Source organism: Sinocyclocheilus grahami, unplaced genomic scaffold (genome assembly GCF_001515645.1).
Source record: "Sinocyclocheilus grahami isolate Dianchi unplaced genomic scaffold, SAMN03320097.WGS_v1.1 scaffold4.1, whole genome shotgun sequence".
Taxonomy (NCBI): Eukaryota; Metazoa; Chordata; class Actinopteri; order Cypriniformes; family Cyprinidae; genus Sinocyclocheilus; species Sinocyclocheilus grahami.
In genome coordinates this window covers 398,292-415,103 of record NW_015505183.1, presented here as the reverse complement: position 1 = coordinate 415,103, position 16,812 = coordinate 398,292, and the positions used below count along the sequence as shown (strand labels likewise).

Sequence of the window (16,812 nt, the reverse complement as noted above, 5' to 3'; positions counted from 1 at the left end):
TATATATATATATATATATATATATATATACACATATACACACACACATATACACGTGTATATATACACACACACATGTATATGTGTGTATGTATATATATATATATAAGAAGAAGCTGGGTGATGCAGCACGATAACGACCCTAAGCATCAAAGTAGATCTACTACAGAATGGTTTCAGAAACATAAAATCCATCTTTTCGAGTGGCCCAAGCATGCCCAGACCTCAACCCAATGATACTGTGGAATGAGCTCAAGAGAACCTTTCACACCAGACGTCTTAAGAACATGGGTGAGCTGAAGTATTCTGCAAGGAAGAATGGTCCAAAATTACTCAACTTAAAAAAAAAATTTATTTAAAAGAAAAAAAAAAAAAATAATAGAAAGAGACTAGTGAGGAGGAGGGGGGGGGGGGGGGGTGCTTAATTGAAAACAATGTCACAAATGTGAATTATTTTCTGCATTCTAATTTTTTTTGGTGTTCTCACATTACAAGAGTTTAAATTTAGCCAGCATGTGATCCACTGATAAAGCTTTTGTCAATGGAAAGAAAATTCTCTCACCAAGCTGGCTGAGGTCCAGTAATGTCCAGTGCATTCCTGTGGAACAACTGGCTGATAAAGTGCGGATGTGGACACGGCCATAGTGATCCAAACCCCACAGAGCGTCACGACAGGCAGAAAGCTGTACCATCTCTATGTCTGGGGGAAACTGTATGGTGAAGGGTCGCATCTGGAGGTCTTTGTCCCAGATACAGAACAGGTCTTTCCTGCTCTGGCCTAACCATAGGAAACTCCCTGTGGAGACATCCGCGAGATGAACAAACATGCTTGAACATACAGTTTTTAATTGTTTGCAATATTTAATTGCTTTCTGCACGACAACAGATGTGAATGTGAAGAGGAAGACAGGATTTCTACATACCCTCTTTAGCTGGTACAGCAGAGGAGAACACAAAGGCCCATTTTGTGGCAGAGGCTGTTCCTCTGGGTACAATACTCTTCCAAAATGTCCCTGCATTAAGATGAACATCACTATAAAAATAATGACATTTTCAAACAAGGACCAATCAAAAGGTCCTCAGTCAGTAAAAAAGCATATTTTGGTTCTAAGCCACCATGTTTCCCATGCTCAGTTTGTCATACCGATGAGGCTGCCTTTGGCAACGTGAAACTCGTTGTGTCCAGAAGCAATCCACACGCCACTGGTGCTGACACTGATGAGGCTAGGCTGGCACTGGGAGTGCTGGGAAAGGAAGGCCACACGCAGACATTCAGCAACCCGCTCAACCGGAGCTCTGGTGGCTGTGGCGACAGTCTGTGTGGCCTGGATCAGAGTCTGGAAAAGACTGCCCTGATCAAACACCACATAGTCTGTGATGCTCACCTAAATGAAAAAGTAATGCAGACAAAAAGATGTCAACTGTTTTGATAAATCTGAAACATTTCTGCCAGGAAGCAGCATCTTCCAAGCAATGAGCTTTTGGAATAATTAGCATTTTTGCACAAAATGTGTGATTCATCTACAGAAAAGGTGTTAAACACACAGCATTAGAAGAGGATATATTGTGCATGCATATATTATTACATTTATGTACCTGCCACCAGTGGTCATCTTCACCCTGGGGATTTTTAACCGTGGCCCCTGTTCTGAACCATAAATTGCCACTGGTATCAAATGCCCAGACGGTGTTATTCTCACCCAGAGCAATACAGATGGGTTCAAGACCTTGGCTCTCACTATGGACACACAAACACATATCTCAATGCTTAAATTTATTTCTACAGCAGAAGCTAGCATGAAACATTTCTAATTTATCCACAATATACATCAACAACAGGCCTTTGAATTTTTTTAAAATTAGCATTAGCATAACTTGCACAGTGTTAGGGTTGGCAGGCCATAAATCAAATATTCATAAATCAAAATGTTCCTCACAGGACTATGTTGCGACATACAGTTGTGGTCAATTTTACATACACTTTACAGTATCTGCAAAATGTAAATTATTTAACCAAAATAAGAGGGATCATACAAAATGCATGTGCTTTTTTTAATGTAGTACTGGCCTGAATGAGATATTTCACACAAAAGACGTTTACATATAGTCCACAAGAGAAAATAATAGTTGAATTTATAAAAATTACCAAGTTCAGAAGTTTACATACGCTCGACTCTTAATACTGTGCTGTTACCTGGATGATACACAGCTGTTTTTGTTTTTTTGATAGTTGTTCATGAGTCCCTTGTTTGTCCTGAAACCTTTAACTCTCACAAATTCTTTGGTTTTCCAGCATCTTTTGCATATTTCAACCCTTTCCTACAATGACTGTATGATTTTGAGATTCATCTTTTCAAATTGAGGACAACTGAGGGACTTACATGCAACTATTACAAAAAGTTCAAAACGCTCACTGATGCTCCAGAAGGAAACACTTAAGTGTCTGAAGCGGAAAACTTTTTTGAATTTGAAAATCAGGGGGAAAATTGAGGGCAAGTTATTTTGTCTTCTGGGAAACATGTAAGTATCTTCTGTAGCTTCTGAAGGGCAGTACTAATTGAAAAAAAAAAAGATATTTAGGCAGAATAATAAAAATGTACACATCTTCATTCTGTTCAAAAGTTTACACCCCTGGCCCTTAATGCATAATTTTTTTTTCTTCTGGAGCATCAGAGACCATTTATACAGGGTCATTTTGATCAATTCAACTATTATTTTGTCTTGTGGTCTATATGTAAACGTCTGAAATATCTTATTCAGGTCAGTACTAAATAAAAAATAACATGCATTTTGTATGATCTCACTTATTTTGGTAAAATAATGAACATTTTGCAGATACTTTTGACCACAACTGTATATATAAACTTATTTAAACATACCTAACCTATTGAAAATATATGTACACTTTACATAAATACCATACATGTACTTTAAACCAACACATTTGTTATGTTATAAACATTGTTTGCAACGCAACATAGCACACATATTTACAAAAAATAGCGTACTTCCGATTTGTAAAATAAGGTGGACACAACTTTGACACTGCAACTTGGTGGCAACTTGATGTCCTGAAGTAAAAACCAGTGCAGAACCATTGATTTATTTACTCACTATAGTGAATTTGCTATCAGCTAAGAGAAAACCAAGCTGACAAACATACCTGACGGTGTCATACTTCCAGTGCTCCCCCTCTGCACAGTAGCTGCTGAGACCCTCTCTGTAAAACACACCCCTCTGCTCACTCAGTGCCCACACCACACTGCCACGTGCTGCTATCTGCGCCATGGGGCATGGACAGTCCACCTTCACTGACCGCGCACATGGCCTGTCCACACACAGCCCTGAAGACACACATAGAGCAACAGTATTCATCAGCTGATTACACTACAACAGTACACCTTCAGCTGATTTACGCATATTTTCATGGTTATTATTCCCAATGAATCCAGAAACTGCTACTAGTGAACATTTTTAGTAATATGTTCACAGTACTGTAGCTAATGACCTCTACTGGATTGGTAAGGGGTCATAAAGGGATGATAAGGCTTTAACAGAGCTTTAAGGTAATGGGCATAGCCAGCAAGAGTTGATTATGCTCTTCATCATTACATACCAAACCAGAGCCCAGCCCAAAGTTCAATTAGCTGCTCTTTTCCATTCAATTTTACACTGTAGTATACATCAGATTTTGTCAGTTAATAAAAAATGTTCAAGTCATATGGACCACTTTAATTATGGTTTTATGGTGCTATTGCATCATTTTGATCTTTGAAACTCATCAGCCCACATGGGAACTAAATGCATAGAAAAAAGCAACTAAAGCATTTCTCCATTTGTGTTACATTGGAGAATTAAAGTCATGGGTTTGAAACAACAAGGTGAGTAAATAATGACTGAATTTTCATTTTTGGGTGACCTGTCTGTCCTGTTAACTTAAATACAATGACTTATTTTCAAGTACATGCAGCACTCTCTAGTGATCCAATCGTGAAATAACATCTCTCTGTGTGGTCTGCGGTGATATTTGTAATAGCTTTTAAGTTAAAATACTTTCTTCTATCCCAGCTAAATAAACAATGAGTAGAATATGTCATTGTAATGTGAGAGCAGTATGGTGCGTTTATTCTCCCACACCTGTCTGTATGTACAGGTCTCCATTAGAGCGAATGATCCAGGCTGTGTCATCACCAAGTGCCACAAATGCTGTGTCGTCCAGGGCTTTGTACCAGTGTCTCTTCCCCTTGATGGTGACTTTCCCGCAAGCGTAAGCAGTCATGGTCTTCTGCTCCACCTTCCACAGCAATGAGCCTAAGCAAACACATCAGCATCAGGACGACATTTAGTCTAGAACACCAATAACTAATATTTGCTTAAGCAGTAGTATGCTTATTTATTAACAAAACAATTCTATGCCCCTTACCTGATGGGGAGAGCGCCACCTGGTGAACATTTTCCTCAAACTTCTGCCAGCTCAAGCTACCGTTAGGAAGACCACTACAGAAAAGGCCTCCTTTAAAGTCCAGACACCAGATATGCCTGTCCGTTACTACTAGACTGAGGATGCCACAGCCAGGCCCAGTGTAGCCCATCCAACTTTCAGCCAACTTCAAACAAAGAAAAATACATACAGAAAGAGATTAAAACATAGAACACATGACATCAATAAAATTTAATATGGTGATTCTCACAAAAACTTTTAAAAACATTATACTGCTGATCATTCATACTTTTTATTCAGCAAGGATGCACTAAATTGATCAAAAGCGACAGTAATGACATTTATAATGTTACAAAAAATTATATTTTAAATAAATGATATTCTTTTGAACTTCCATTCATCAAAATTCACAGTTTCCGCAAAAATATTAGCTCAACTGTTTTCAACATTGATAATAAAAAGAAATGTTTATTGAGCACCAAATCTGCATATTAGAATGATTTCTGAAGGATCATGTGACACTGAAGATTAGAGTAATGGTGCTGAAAAATCAGCTTTACCATCACCGGAATAAATTACTTAGTTTCTCTCTCTCTATATATATATATATATATATATACATAGAAACTGTTAAAATGCAAGAATATTTCACAATATTACTGTTTTTACAGTATCTTTAATCAAATATATGCAGCCTTAGTGAACATAAGAGACTTTACAAATAAAAAAATGAAAAATCTTACTGACCCCAAAAATCTGAAAGTTAGTGTATATTACACAATTCTATAACTTGTACAAGTAACTTTCTCCTGATCTGATAAAGATCTCTGATCTGTTAGTTGTTTAGCTCTCTAACCTGGTCAGCTTTGAGGAGCTGCGTCTCTTCGTCCTCCTGCTTAGCAGCTGAGCTCTGCAAGCTCAGGGCGTTCAGTCCATCCCCCAGACTAGCACTGGATGGCACTACATGTGCATAGATGTCCTCCTCGTCACTAGATGGTGTTTGCTCAGGTTCCGGGGAGTAACCCAGCGGCCGAATGGGATCATAAGATAAATCCAAATTAAAGTCTCCATGTAAACTCTGTTTAAAATCTTCCTCTGAATCCTTCAGGGTGTCTTTGTTCTCCTTCACATATTCCTTCATGATGTCCTGCTCATCGGCTGCCTGCATGTATGAGAAGGTACATTCCAGCAGCATGTCCACGTCAGGCGTAGCTGCAATTTGCTCATTTTCTGCAAACACGTTTTCACTGTACACCTGACACTCCATGTCTTGTAGTGACAGTGATGTAGGGCAAGTCGGTAGGGTCTCTGCTGTTTGGTTAACTGGATCCTGAAGAGGCTCTTCGCTCTGTAAGGGCTCTGATGGGCTCTGAATGGTAAAGGCATCTGAATTGTGGGATTCTCCACAAACGGAACCATCCTGGTCAGGTGAGCCGGCACTGTGCAGGTCGAGGCTGCTGCACAGGAGGCTGGTGTGGTCAGAAGGAGGCTCGCTCATGGGCGTGTTTAGAATGTCACTGCCTGCACTGTCCTGGCTGAAAATGCTCTCTGACCAGCTGCTGCGCTCGTTGACACAGGTCACACTCTCTACAGTTATACAAGAATGTATGGAGAACATCAGTGAATGGAATATAATCAAATTTACACACCACATCATGTGATACTGATCCTCTTACCCTGCTGTCTTCTCTTGCCTTTCTTCTTCAACTTGATGGCCTTGACCACCAGCTCCTGTTGGAAATCTTCTTGGGTGATGGTGCTGTATCGGCTAGAGGAGAGCTCTGAGATGGAGGCCTCCGTGGTAGTAATCATGCCCTGCGCACTCTGCCATGAGGTGACTGAACTGCTGCGGCTGCGGGACTCCATTGTACCCAAACTGGCCCGCTGCTGCTCTGAGTCCTCTGCCACCTCCAGAGCCTCTACTACATGACTGAATTCCTCAGGATGCTGCTCCTCCTGCACCTCCTCTGACTCCTCAACCCCATCATGCACCTCCTCTGAGTTTAGACTGGCTTGAGTCTCCTGCTCTGTAATAATGGGCATGGTCCTGATTGGCTGAGCCGTTTCCACGGCACCATTAGGAGGCAGCAATATAGTGGGTGTGGAAAGAGGAGATGTAAAATGGTAGGAGTGGTCTAATACTGAGGAAAAAAGCATAAGAAAGACATGCATCTAAGATACAGTGGCCCCAAAAGGAGTGTGGTCACTCAGGTAATACTTAAAAATGCTTTTCAAGCAAAATATTTAAAAAAAAAAGAAGTTTGCTGACACTTGTCAAATACATTGGAACATTTGGGGTCAATATGTTATTTTTTTTATTAAGGAATGTATTTATTTTTGGAAAGAATGTAATACTTTTATTCAGCAAGGATACATTAATGAGATAATTGGTAACACTTTATAATAACTTTTTTATTAATAAATCATTAACAAGCATTATATAATCTTTAACGGATCATTAGTCAATATTTATATATATATATATATATATATTCAGATAGCTAGAAACATGAGATAATGTGCTTGTTAATGTTTACTAATGAACTTATTAAACATTACCTAATAATTAACAGATCATTTTATGGTCATATTTGAATTCATATGACCTTTACGGACTGTGAATAACATATTAACATAAATTGTTTGTGAAGTGCTTAAAATGACTAATTAATTAAGTTATTTATTTCACAACATTTGTAAATGTAAACAAGAGAATGATTGAAAAGTACATTAACAAATAAGCTTTTAATCATTGTATAATTTCTGTTAAAATCATTTGTAGATTTTCAAGTAGAGCATGATCATATGAATTGAAAGTTTAATGACATTTGTAATCATTTTAATTTACATGAAATAATGATCCGTTAATTACTAGGTAATGTTTAAATAAGTTCATTAGTAAACATTAACAAGCACATTATCTCATATTTCCAGTTATGTGAATATATATTAACTAATAATCAGTTAAGCATTGTATTTTGTTTGTTAATGATTTATTAATGAAAGTTATTATAAAGTGTTACCAGATCATTTACCACCCAAAAAAATGAAAATTAGTTGTTGTTTTTTCATTCTAAGCAAGTCAACTGAGACCAGCATCTCTTTGGTTTCTATCTTCTTTTGTGTTCAGCAGAAGAAAGAAATTCATACAGGTTTGGAACAACTTGAGAGTGAGTAAATGATAACAGCATTTTTATTTCTGGGTGAACTAGCCTATTAAATTTATCAAAAGTGACATTAAAGACATTTATAATGTTATAGAAAATGTATAATTCAAATAAATGCTGTTCTTTTGAATGTTCTACTCAAAGAATCCTGAAAAAAAAATTTGTCACAGTTTCCACAAAAATATCAGGCACTGATAATAATAATAATAATAAGTTTCTTATGCACCAGCATATTAGAATAATTTCTACATCTCTAAGTTACATTTTAAAATATACATGTGTAGTAAATAAAAAAATTGTAATGACATTTTAAAATATTAGTTTTTACTGTATTTTTGATCAAATAAACAGCCTCAGTGAGTATAAGAGATGCTTCAAAACATTTTAAAAAACTTGATCCCTAAACTATCTGCTAAAAACTGATCCCTAAACTATCTGCTAAGAATTTAAATTTCATCTTTTTGTTGAGAGAGAGGGGGTGGGGCACACATCAACATCAAATGTAGCTCAGGAAGCTACGATTCATACAAATTGACTCTATAAAGGATGACTAAGTAAAAACACTGCATTTTTTCAACTGCCAAGGGCATAATAGGCTTTTTCCTAGCCCTTAATATCGGAGTACTGCTGATGGAGCAAAGTGCATGACTAAAACTGCCATTACGGCATCAGTACTGCAACTCACAGTTGGAAACCAAACCCTCAGGGCAATTTGAGATCCGCAAAATGTCCCGATCTCCTTTCAGAATGAAGATTTCATTCTCAGTACATGACACAGAAACTATATCTCCACTGCTTTCCAATCCTCCAATGATGACCTTAAAGAGCAAATTAAATAAGTGAGAAAAACAGCACAAATTAAGTTTGCATTGGGAGCATTTCAATTATGAATATAAATTTAGATTCATTCATACTTGATTGGTACAGTCCACAACATAAACGCTATATTCGTTCCAGCTGAGGACCCAGCCCTCCTTCAGGAAGCAGCTGACTATTCCCAACTGTCTTTCTGAAGGTCTGTAGCCACCATTGAAGCCTAAACGTGGGAACAGCTCAAACTGAGGTATATCCTGATTAAAAAGTGGCTTTAGGACGTGGGTCTCCCCGACACGTCCCTGCACATCCGTCCTCCACAGACGCAACCCAGGCCTGGCTGCGTAAACCACCAGATCGCTCTGCTTGCATAGAGCTGGTTGGAAGCAGGCACCAAACTTGCCATTGCTGTAAAAAGAAAGCCAGGTATCATGAATTCAGCATAAATGCAGTGCTGCAACCCTGGCAATGATAGATCACTTTTAGGTGAAGATGGATTGAGGGTTTTGTACTTTTTACGTGGTTTAGTGCCCAGCTGATGATGCGACTGCTCTTGCGTGTAGAAGAGCATTGAGCGCTGATGGGACGAAACCAAAAGTACTTTCTGACTATATTCCAACTGAACTATTGCTGAAGGCTCTTCAAAGAAGACCACTGGATTACACACTCCCTAAAAGACCAATGTGTACACACACATATATTCAGCCACTAGACAGTAAAACAAAATCAGATTTTAGAAAGACAGAAAGTCAGATTTCTTAAACTATATTGTCCATCTAACAGCGAATATCTGAAATAGATTAAATCGACTGCTTATAAAAGGCTTACTTGATCCAAGTCCACAGAAGAATAAACCACCCTCCCTTTATCATCACCAGAGAAGAGCTTCATGCCATTAGCACTCCATGCTAATGCAGTAATTGTGCTTTTGTGCAAGCCCACAACATCAAATCTTCTCAGCTGTAATAAGACAAAAATTGACACCATGGTCTTTCACTAATAAGATGTATTCATCAACAATCAGATAATTGTTTCTTTATGTGTTTTTTTTCAGGAAGGGACAAAAAATAGCTACTTTGGATATATACAAACCTTAAATAATGTTAAAACCTAAATAAAATAAATGCTTAATTTGTATCTTCTAATAAGTAAAAAAGGAAAGTAAAAATGCTGTATTAAATAGTCAGTCATTGACATTGTTATTCCAATATAGTGTGAATTATCGTAGAAAATATATTTTAAACCTAATCACTTATTTAATGAAACCATTGCTACTTGAAAACTGTAATCAGAGATGAAATTGTACCTGTTTATTTCTACCAAGCAATGGCGACACAAGCTGAAAGAAAGCAACCCGGCCTGATGCTGTCCCAACAGCCACAAGATCATCGAAACAATTCAGCAATTTCACTGCAGTAATGGCCTCACATTTGCCCTATTAAAACAAATTACAAAAGATATATTGTAGAAAACATTACCTAACCAGACGAGATCAACAGTGAGTGATGCAGAAGAGTGAGGAAGCACTAAGCAGGACTTACCTCTATATTATATTTGTTCATCTGGCTTACTCTCCTGCTGTAAAGATACAGCATGCCAATGCTGCTGCCAATGGCCATATAATCACTGTTGCTGTCCAATGCGGTCAAGTAGACCAGGACCGAACGGAAACCTTTCTGGACTTTAGCAGGGATGGCATTGAGAAGATAGTAGAGGGGGCAGAACTCCCTCAAGGGCAGTGGTGCTGGATGGGTGGCCATGGTCACCCTATGGATCTGAGCATCCACTGATGATGAAACCTAAAAAAAAATTTTTTTAAAGCATTTTCAAAAGTCAATTTCCAAGTACAATATTTTAAAAGTTTATGTCTCTGATCACAATATAGAAGTTATTATATATACAATATATTATTTTATTGCTTAACTTAATCACGTGGACAGTTAGTCATTGTTCTTTCTAACACAACACGTCCACTCAACACTTAAATTATCAATCGCATCTAAACATCTGTGTAGTGAACTATATAGTGAACACACCCAAAAGCCAATATTAACAACATCAACCACGCCTTAAATACACAACGCAATGCTATTTTCCAACATTACAAAAAGGCTTCAACGTGTTAAACACGATAATACAGGACAGTACGCGTCCAACTGTTTTATTTGTGGCCATTTTTTTAAGCATTTTCAAAAGTCCATTTCCAAGTACAATATTTTAAAAGTTTATGTCTCTGATCACAATATAGAAGTTATTATATATACAATATATTATTTTGTTGCTTAACTTAATCACGTGGACAGTTAGTCATTGTTCTTTCTAACACAACACGTCCACTCCGCATTGACACTTAAATTATCAATCGCATCTAAACATCTGTGTAGTGAACTATATAGTGAACACACCCAAAAGCCAATATTAACAACATCAACCACGCCTTAAATACACAACGCAATGCTATTTTCCAACATTACAAAAAGGCTTCAACGTGTTAAACACGATAATACAGGACAGTACGCGTCCAACTGTTTTATTTGTGGCCTGTGCACTAGTTTGAATAAATAACAAAGACTAAGAACAAAACAAAAAAACAGTCGTTTGCAATTTGCTATAAAAGATGTGTAACGTTATGCTTTCTAGCTAGCGTACTCAACGAGGTAAACTACATGAGCTTTTCAGTTTCTACAAAACTTACCACCGGGAAAGGTTCACATTGATTCTGAACCGTAAACGTTTTTATAGTTTAGAAGAGGGCGATCTGTTGACATTTCTGCTGCTTTGACAGACAGCTCTTGTTGAAAGGCTCGTGTTTTTCTTCGTTCTGTTTTGGGTTGAAACAGAAACTTGACGCCAGCGACATCTACAGCAGCGGAAGTGAAACTCACGTCGCTTAAATTTCTTATACAAAGGAAGAATTGTTTAAGTTTACCCAAGTTTGTGACATTTAAAAATAATGTATGATCTATGTATGGTGCTTGGATGTATTGTGTTTGTGTTTAACAATGATAGCGCCTGTTTGTCATTTGAAGAGGTTTAATAAAGCTATAATAATAATAGGCTAATAATAATAAATTCTCCTCTCTGTGGATTTTATTTACACTAATCGTTTCATGTTGACCTTCTTGAAATATTCTTATGCTTTATTTACCAAAATTATTCTAATTTAAAATTGTTTTGAACTGTAAAAATGTTTTAATGAAATAGTTTGAAACCAACATACAATTCTCATTTCTACAAAATGAGAACGGCAATGCTTGACGAAGTAGCACCAGTACAAAGGGCAACGGTCAGTCTGTATTTCACTATCCCTGACATGCACTCAAATTTTATAGAAAAAGACAACTATGGATCTGAAATTGAACAAACAGTAACATATTCAGTCATAACATAGTTAGCCTCTGACTAGTTTGCCTAAATGTGCCTTCACCAAAAAGTCTGTTGGATGGACTGTAGATCAGCATTATTATGATGATGACACAGAGCACCAGATCTGTTAACTGAGCTTGCTGCAGGGCCAGTGTTGCACCGAATTCTGTGACCAGTAGGTGCTGTTTTGAGCTAATCCAATCTACTCCTAAACCCAATCCTAATCCTAAACCTACAGCGCCTACTAAAATCACATAATTCAGTGGTCACAGAATTTGGTGTAACAGTGGCTAATGAACTGAAGTCTCGCACAGACACAAGTCGTTCTTTCCAAAAAAAACTGAATTTAAAACCAGAATAGGCTACATATAGAATATATTGAAACAAATTAGGTTAATATTTCCACAGGGTTACCAACGGGTATGTTTAGTGTAAGGGGTTGGTCAGGACAATAATTAGGCTAAATGTATAGCCTACAATTAAACAACTAATTACTTTAAAATAATACAAATACAGAATTGAATAGCAAGTGCTATAAAAGAGTATAAACTGCTAATATACATACACAAAAATAAATAAATAAAAAAACTATAGGTTCCTAGAAATGCAGTCCCATGACCCCCTCAGAAAGAATTCGTGATTAATGCTATTGGTATTCAGGGGTGCATTATCGACTTTAATGGGCTAAAACCCAGGGGCCTACACTTGGGAGGGGCCTACTGGCTACAGGTAAATTATATTTTTCTAATAATTATTTGTATATATGGGAGTTTGCAGCAGTGACAACAGCGTTCTGTAAACAAACTCACACACTCATTTTCAGCGACGCCCCGCTTGTAGTAGTGAATAGTTCAGTTTAGGTTTCCCCCACACAGTTTGTTTAGTTGGTATGTTCCTCTTACAAACACTAGTGAAATGGAAAAGAAAACACTGATTAACCTTAGTGAAATTCATTCATACACATTACTGAAAACCTCTTACATACAGGTGCATCTCAATAAATAAGAATGTCATGGAAAAGTTGAGGCACATGAGTTAAATTCATTCATACACATAACTGAAAAACTTCTTACACAAGTGAAAACATTGATCATCCTTAGTAGGGGTGGGTGATATATCCTCAAAATTGTATCACAATGTTTCAAGAATATTTGCGATAACGATATTTATGACGATATAGGGAGAAAAACCATGGAACAACGTCTTATTGGTGATTGCAGCTGGCAGGCAGCAGCATTTATTAGTGCAAACAAAATGAAGGGCATTTTCCATCCTTTTCCAATGAGCTACTGTCATCGATGACCAGTGTTGGGCAAGTTACTCTGAAAATGTAATCAAATTACTGATTACTGATTACTCCTTTTAAAGTAATCACGTTTCTGTTCTGATTACTTTATTTCAAAAGTAATTAGTAATTAGTTACATTACTAGTTACGTTACTTTTTTCTCCATTAAAGGGGTCATATGATGTTGCTAAAAAGATTTTAAAAAACATTATTTGGTGTATTTGGTGTAATGAAATGTGTTTGTGCGGTTTAAGGTTCAAAAAACACATTATTTTCCACATACTGTACATTATTGTTTCTCCTCTATGCCCCGCCTTTCTGAAAAGCGTAGATTTTTACAAAGCTCATCAGTCTGAAAAGCGAGGTGTGCTCTGATTGGCCAGCTATCCAGTGCGTTGTGAGTGGCTGAATTCCTCAAGCATGTGACGGAAATGTTACGCCCCTTACCATACTGTGATGCCCTGTCCGGCCGGAGCGACGAGACAAAAACATTAAAACCCATTATAAACGAGGCATTTGTTGCATCCAGTGGGGACGGATTATAATGGCATATACTGTCATATATGTAAACATAAAACCATGTCTGCATTTGTGATCGCAGAAATGATAAACAACAAGCGCTACTCTACACTGCTCAAAACTCACGTTTGAGTCATCATTGGCAAATTCTTTAAATATAAAAAACGTACTTACAGTCTGTGAGTCAGAACAGCCGGCATTGTAGTCTACTCTACCAGGATCAGGAAACAGAGTGAGCGGCGGCCGGCGGCCTAGAGTGAGCGGTGGCCGGCGGCTAGATTGAGCGTAGGCCAGCTTGAATGAGCGGAGGCGGGCGGGCTTGCGGCAACCACATGTGACGACCCCGGGATGGACTCCGCTTCGTCCACGGTGAAGCCGATTTGGAAGTTACTTGAAAAAAATGCAGTTAGCTCAAAAAGCTGAGGGCACAGGACAGGCGCTGTTTGGATGAGCATGATGCTTGTATGTTCAGTACAAGCATCATGTAGTAGGCTACACTTCTTGTACTTCGTTTGGGCACCACAAGATGCCACTGTGCCCTCAAAGCTTACCCCTCGACAACTCTGGCTCGATTGCTATTCCTAAAAACACGCCCTCCTCATTACCCTACGGACAAAGAAATGTAGAAATAAATAAATGTGAAAATAAATAAATGTAGAAATAAATAAATGTGGAAATAAAGAAATAAATACGTAAATAAATACATAAATGTGAAAATAAATAAATGTGGAAATAAATAAATGTATAAATAAAAAAGAAAAAATTAATAATTGTGGAAAAAAATGAAAAAATACATAAATAAGGAAATAAAATTATAATTATTTATTTTCGCTTTTTTACTTTTCTTTGTATATTTATTTATTTGGGGGGGTCAGATAGAAAGATGGCTAGCCTACGCGTAATATGGAGATTTGCTTCTAGATATTAATACCCATAATATGGAGATTTACTTGTAAATATTAATATTAATTTCTATAGCCTTGGCTGATTTTAAAATATCATTTTGGCAGCCCGTGAAATGGGTCCTATTGACATTAATTGAGCGGTTGAAGAATACGCTACACTACAGCGTTCATTCAAAGACGTGCATTTATTGCTTGGACGGCGCAAGAATATGGGATTACATCTCTGCCGCAATTATGCGCGCGAAAGATCATATTTTGAGTGCGCAAAAGTGCGTTTTGCAGGGGAAATGTTTGTCTCGCAAAGAAGAAAGTATTTAGATAGCACGAAAATCAATTTTGCATTTAAAGGGGTGGTTGATTGCGATTTCACTTTTTTAATGTTAGTTAAGGCTGATTTATACTTCTGCGATGGACCTACGCCGTAGCTTACGCATAGACGCACACCCATACGCCATAGCCTGACGTTGTATGGGCTTACATTTCTGCCACAATTCTGCGCGCGAAAGATCATATTTTGAGTGCACAAAAGTGCATTTTGCACGCGCGCGATCTGAGTTTGTGGAGAAAATGTTCGTTTTGCAAAGAAAAAAGTCTTTAGAGCGCACGGAAATCAATTTTGCATTTAAAATACGTTTTTGGATGTGTGCAGACCTCTTTTGCGCTTCACTAGCTTGCTCACTAGTAATAATTATGCATGCACTGTATTTGTCCCCTTCTGCTGTCGAGGTAATGCAAGAAATGTTGTGATTGCGATTTAACTCAGACTGAAAGTAAAAAATTATTAAATGACCATGAGAAATATTCAAAACTAATACAATACTAGAAATTGCAAAGTTAATGCATAACCATTGGACAGCAAAATGCTCAGTGGGTCAGCAGGGTCAGCCAAAAACATGTGGAGAAGAAAAGATGCATGTTAAAAAATAATATTTAGATTATAAGTGATTAAATACAAGATTAATGGTGGTTATTAAGCTTGATGTTGTTTGGAATTGGTAAAATGTGCTTGGAAAAAAATATAATCAGAATATCAACTTGCATAATAATTATGCATGCACTGTATTTTTCCTTTTCTGCTGTCCTGGTAATGCAAGAAATGTTGTGAGTGGTTGTCAAGGCAGCCGATCAGAATTTAGCAGCCTCATCTCTGATTGGCTGGAATTATGGCATATTGTAACGCTGGGTTGTGTTAAGCGAGTTGTTGGCATTTAGAGAGCACTGAGGGCTGGCATCAAGGGAGCATTCGTTGAATCGTTGAAATTGATTTTCGTCCGTTCGAAATACTTTTTTCTTTGCGAAACGAACGTTTTCTCCACAAAACTCAGATCACGCGCGTGCAAAATGCACTTTTATGCGCTTAAACTATGATCTTTCGCGCGCAGAATTGTGGCAGAGATCTAAGCCTATACTATGAACACCTAAAATGCACGTGTAGATTCAGTCGAGTGATAAAGTTGACCTTCTTCAAATTAATGCTGTTGAACTGAATATACGGAGCAAACTATTTGCTAAAATAACCAGTAACAGCAATACAGCAGTGAAAAGCTGTATGTGTTACTACAAACACTGCATGTTTTCTTTCAGAATCATCATTGGCTGGTAGAAATACAAAAATAGGTTAAGTTTTTACATAAAAATGAAGATAAGGTAAAGGTGTGAATAATTACATTTTAGACACATTGTCAGTAATTTCACTAATGAAAATAAAAGCCCTAGGAGAACTGTTGTGCGTCTTTGATCAACACAGCGGCGTTTCATTAATGAATCCACGTTTTTAAACGAATCGAGTGAATCAATGATTCAGTGAACCATTCATAAAAGCAGTCACTTGCTTCGTTTCTTAATGAATCAGCCGTTTGAACGAATCGATTGATTGAATGACTCACTGACTTAAGACAGGTATTTGCCACCACCGTCTGGCGCTTTTAGTTGTATGTAGAGTATCGTTTTTTAAAATAATTTAATATTTCACTATTTATTTGCATTTTTGTATGTTGAATTAAAATATTTCTATCTAAAGCTACTTATATTTCAGCTACTTTTCTGTAATGTCTATTCAGTGGTTTTTTCTAAATGAACACAGTGCTAACTTTTATCTTTAATAATAACTTTATCTTTAATCAGCACATGATGTGCATGTTGATTAATTAATCTAATTAATTTGAGATTCATTTGATTAATTGGTACATTAAGTAATTCGATTTTTTTTAATAATCACTTGACAGTCCTATTTAAAACATAAAAAATAGTGCTCTGACCCCCCCCCCCCCCCCCCCCCCGACGGTCACGGTCAATTCGCACCCTGATCTAGAGTA

General features: G+C 37.3%; 1 protein-coding gene across 1 annotated transcript in view; it reads right to left on the bottom strand.

Moving 5' to 3' along the window:
* The window catches only part of LOC107582267 (tectonin beta-propeller repeat-containing protein 2-like), an 18,270-nt gene extending 7,040 nt beyond the window's left edge, over window positions 1-11,230 (bottom strand). The window contains exons 1-16 of the mRNA XM_016268040.1: window positions 11,117-11,230; window positions 9,963-10,220; window positions 9,728-9,856; window positions 9,250-9,381; window positions 8,934-9,091; window positions 8,523-8,829; window positions 8,294-8,426; window positions 6,118-6,582; window positions 5,298-6,028; window positions 4,424-4,607; window positions 4,138-4,311; window positions 3,164-3,344; window positions 1,597-1,738; window positions 1,145-1,385; window positions 924-1,013; window positions 563-796 (exon numbers count right to left, since the gene is read on the bottom strand). Coding sequence (XP_016123526.1) covers window positions 563-796; window positions 924-1,013; window positions 1,145-1,385; window positions 1,597-1,738; window positions 3,164-3,344; window positions 4,138-4,311; window positions 4,424-4,607; window positions 5,298-6,028; window positions 6,118-6,582; window positions 8,294-8,426; window positions 8,523-8,829; window positions 8,934-9,091; window positions 9,250-9,381; window positions 9,728-9,856; window positions 9,963-10,181 — 3,520 coding nt within the window. The 5' untranslated portion in view covers window positions 10,182-10,220; window positions 11,117-11,230. The remainder of the gene's footprint in view (window positions 1-562; window positions 797-923; window positions 1,014-1,144; window positions 1,386-1,596; window positions 1,739-3,163; window positions 3,345-4,137; window positions 4,312-4,423; window positions 4,608-5,297; window positions 6,029-6,117; window positions 6,583-8,293; window positions 8,427-8,522; window positions 8,830-8,933; window positions 9,092-9,249; window positions 9,382-9,727; window positions 9,857-9,962; window positions 10,221-11,116) is intronic.
* Window positions 11,231-16,812: the final 5,582 nt, after the last annotated feature.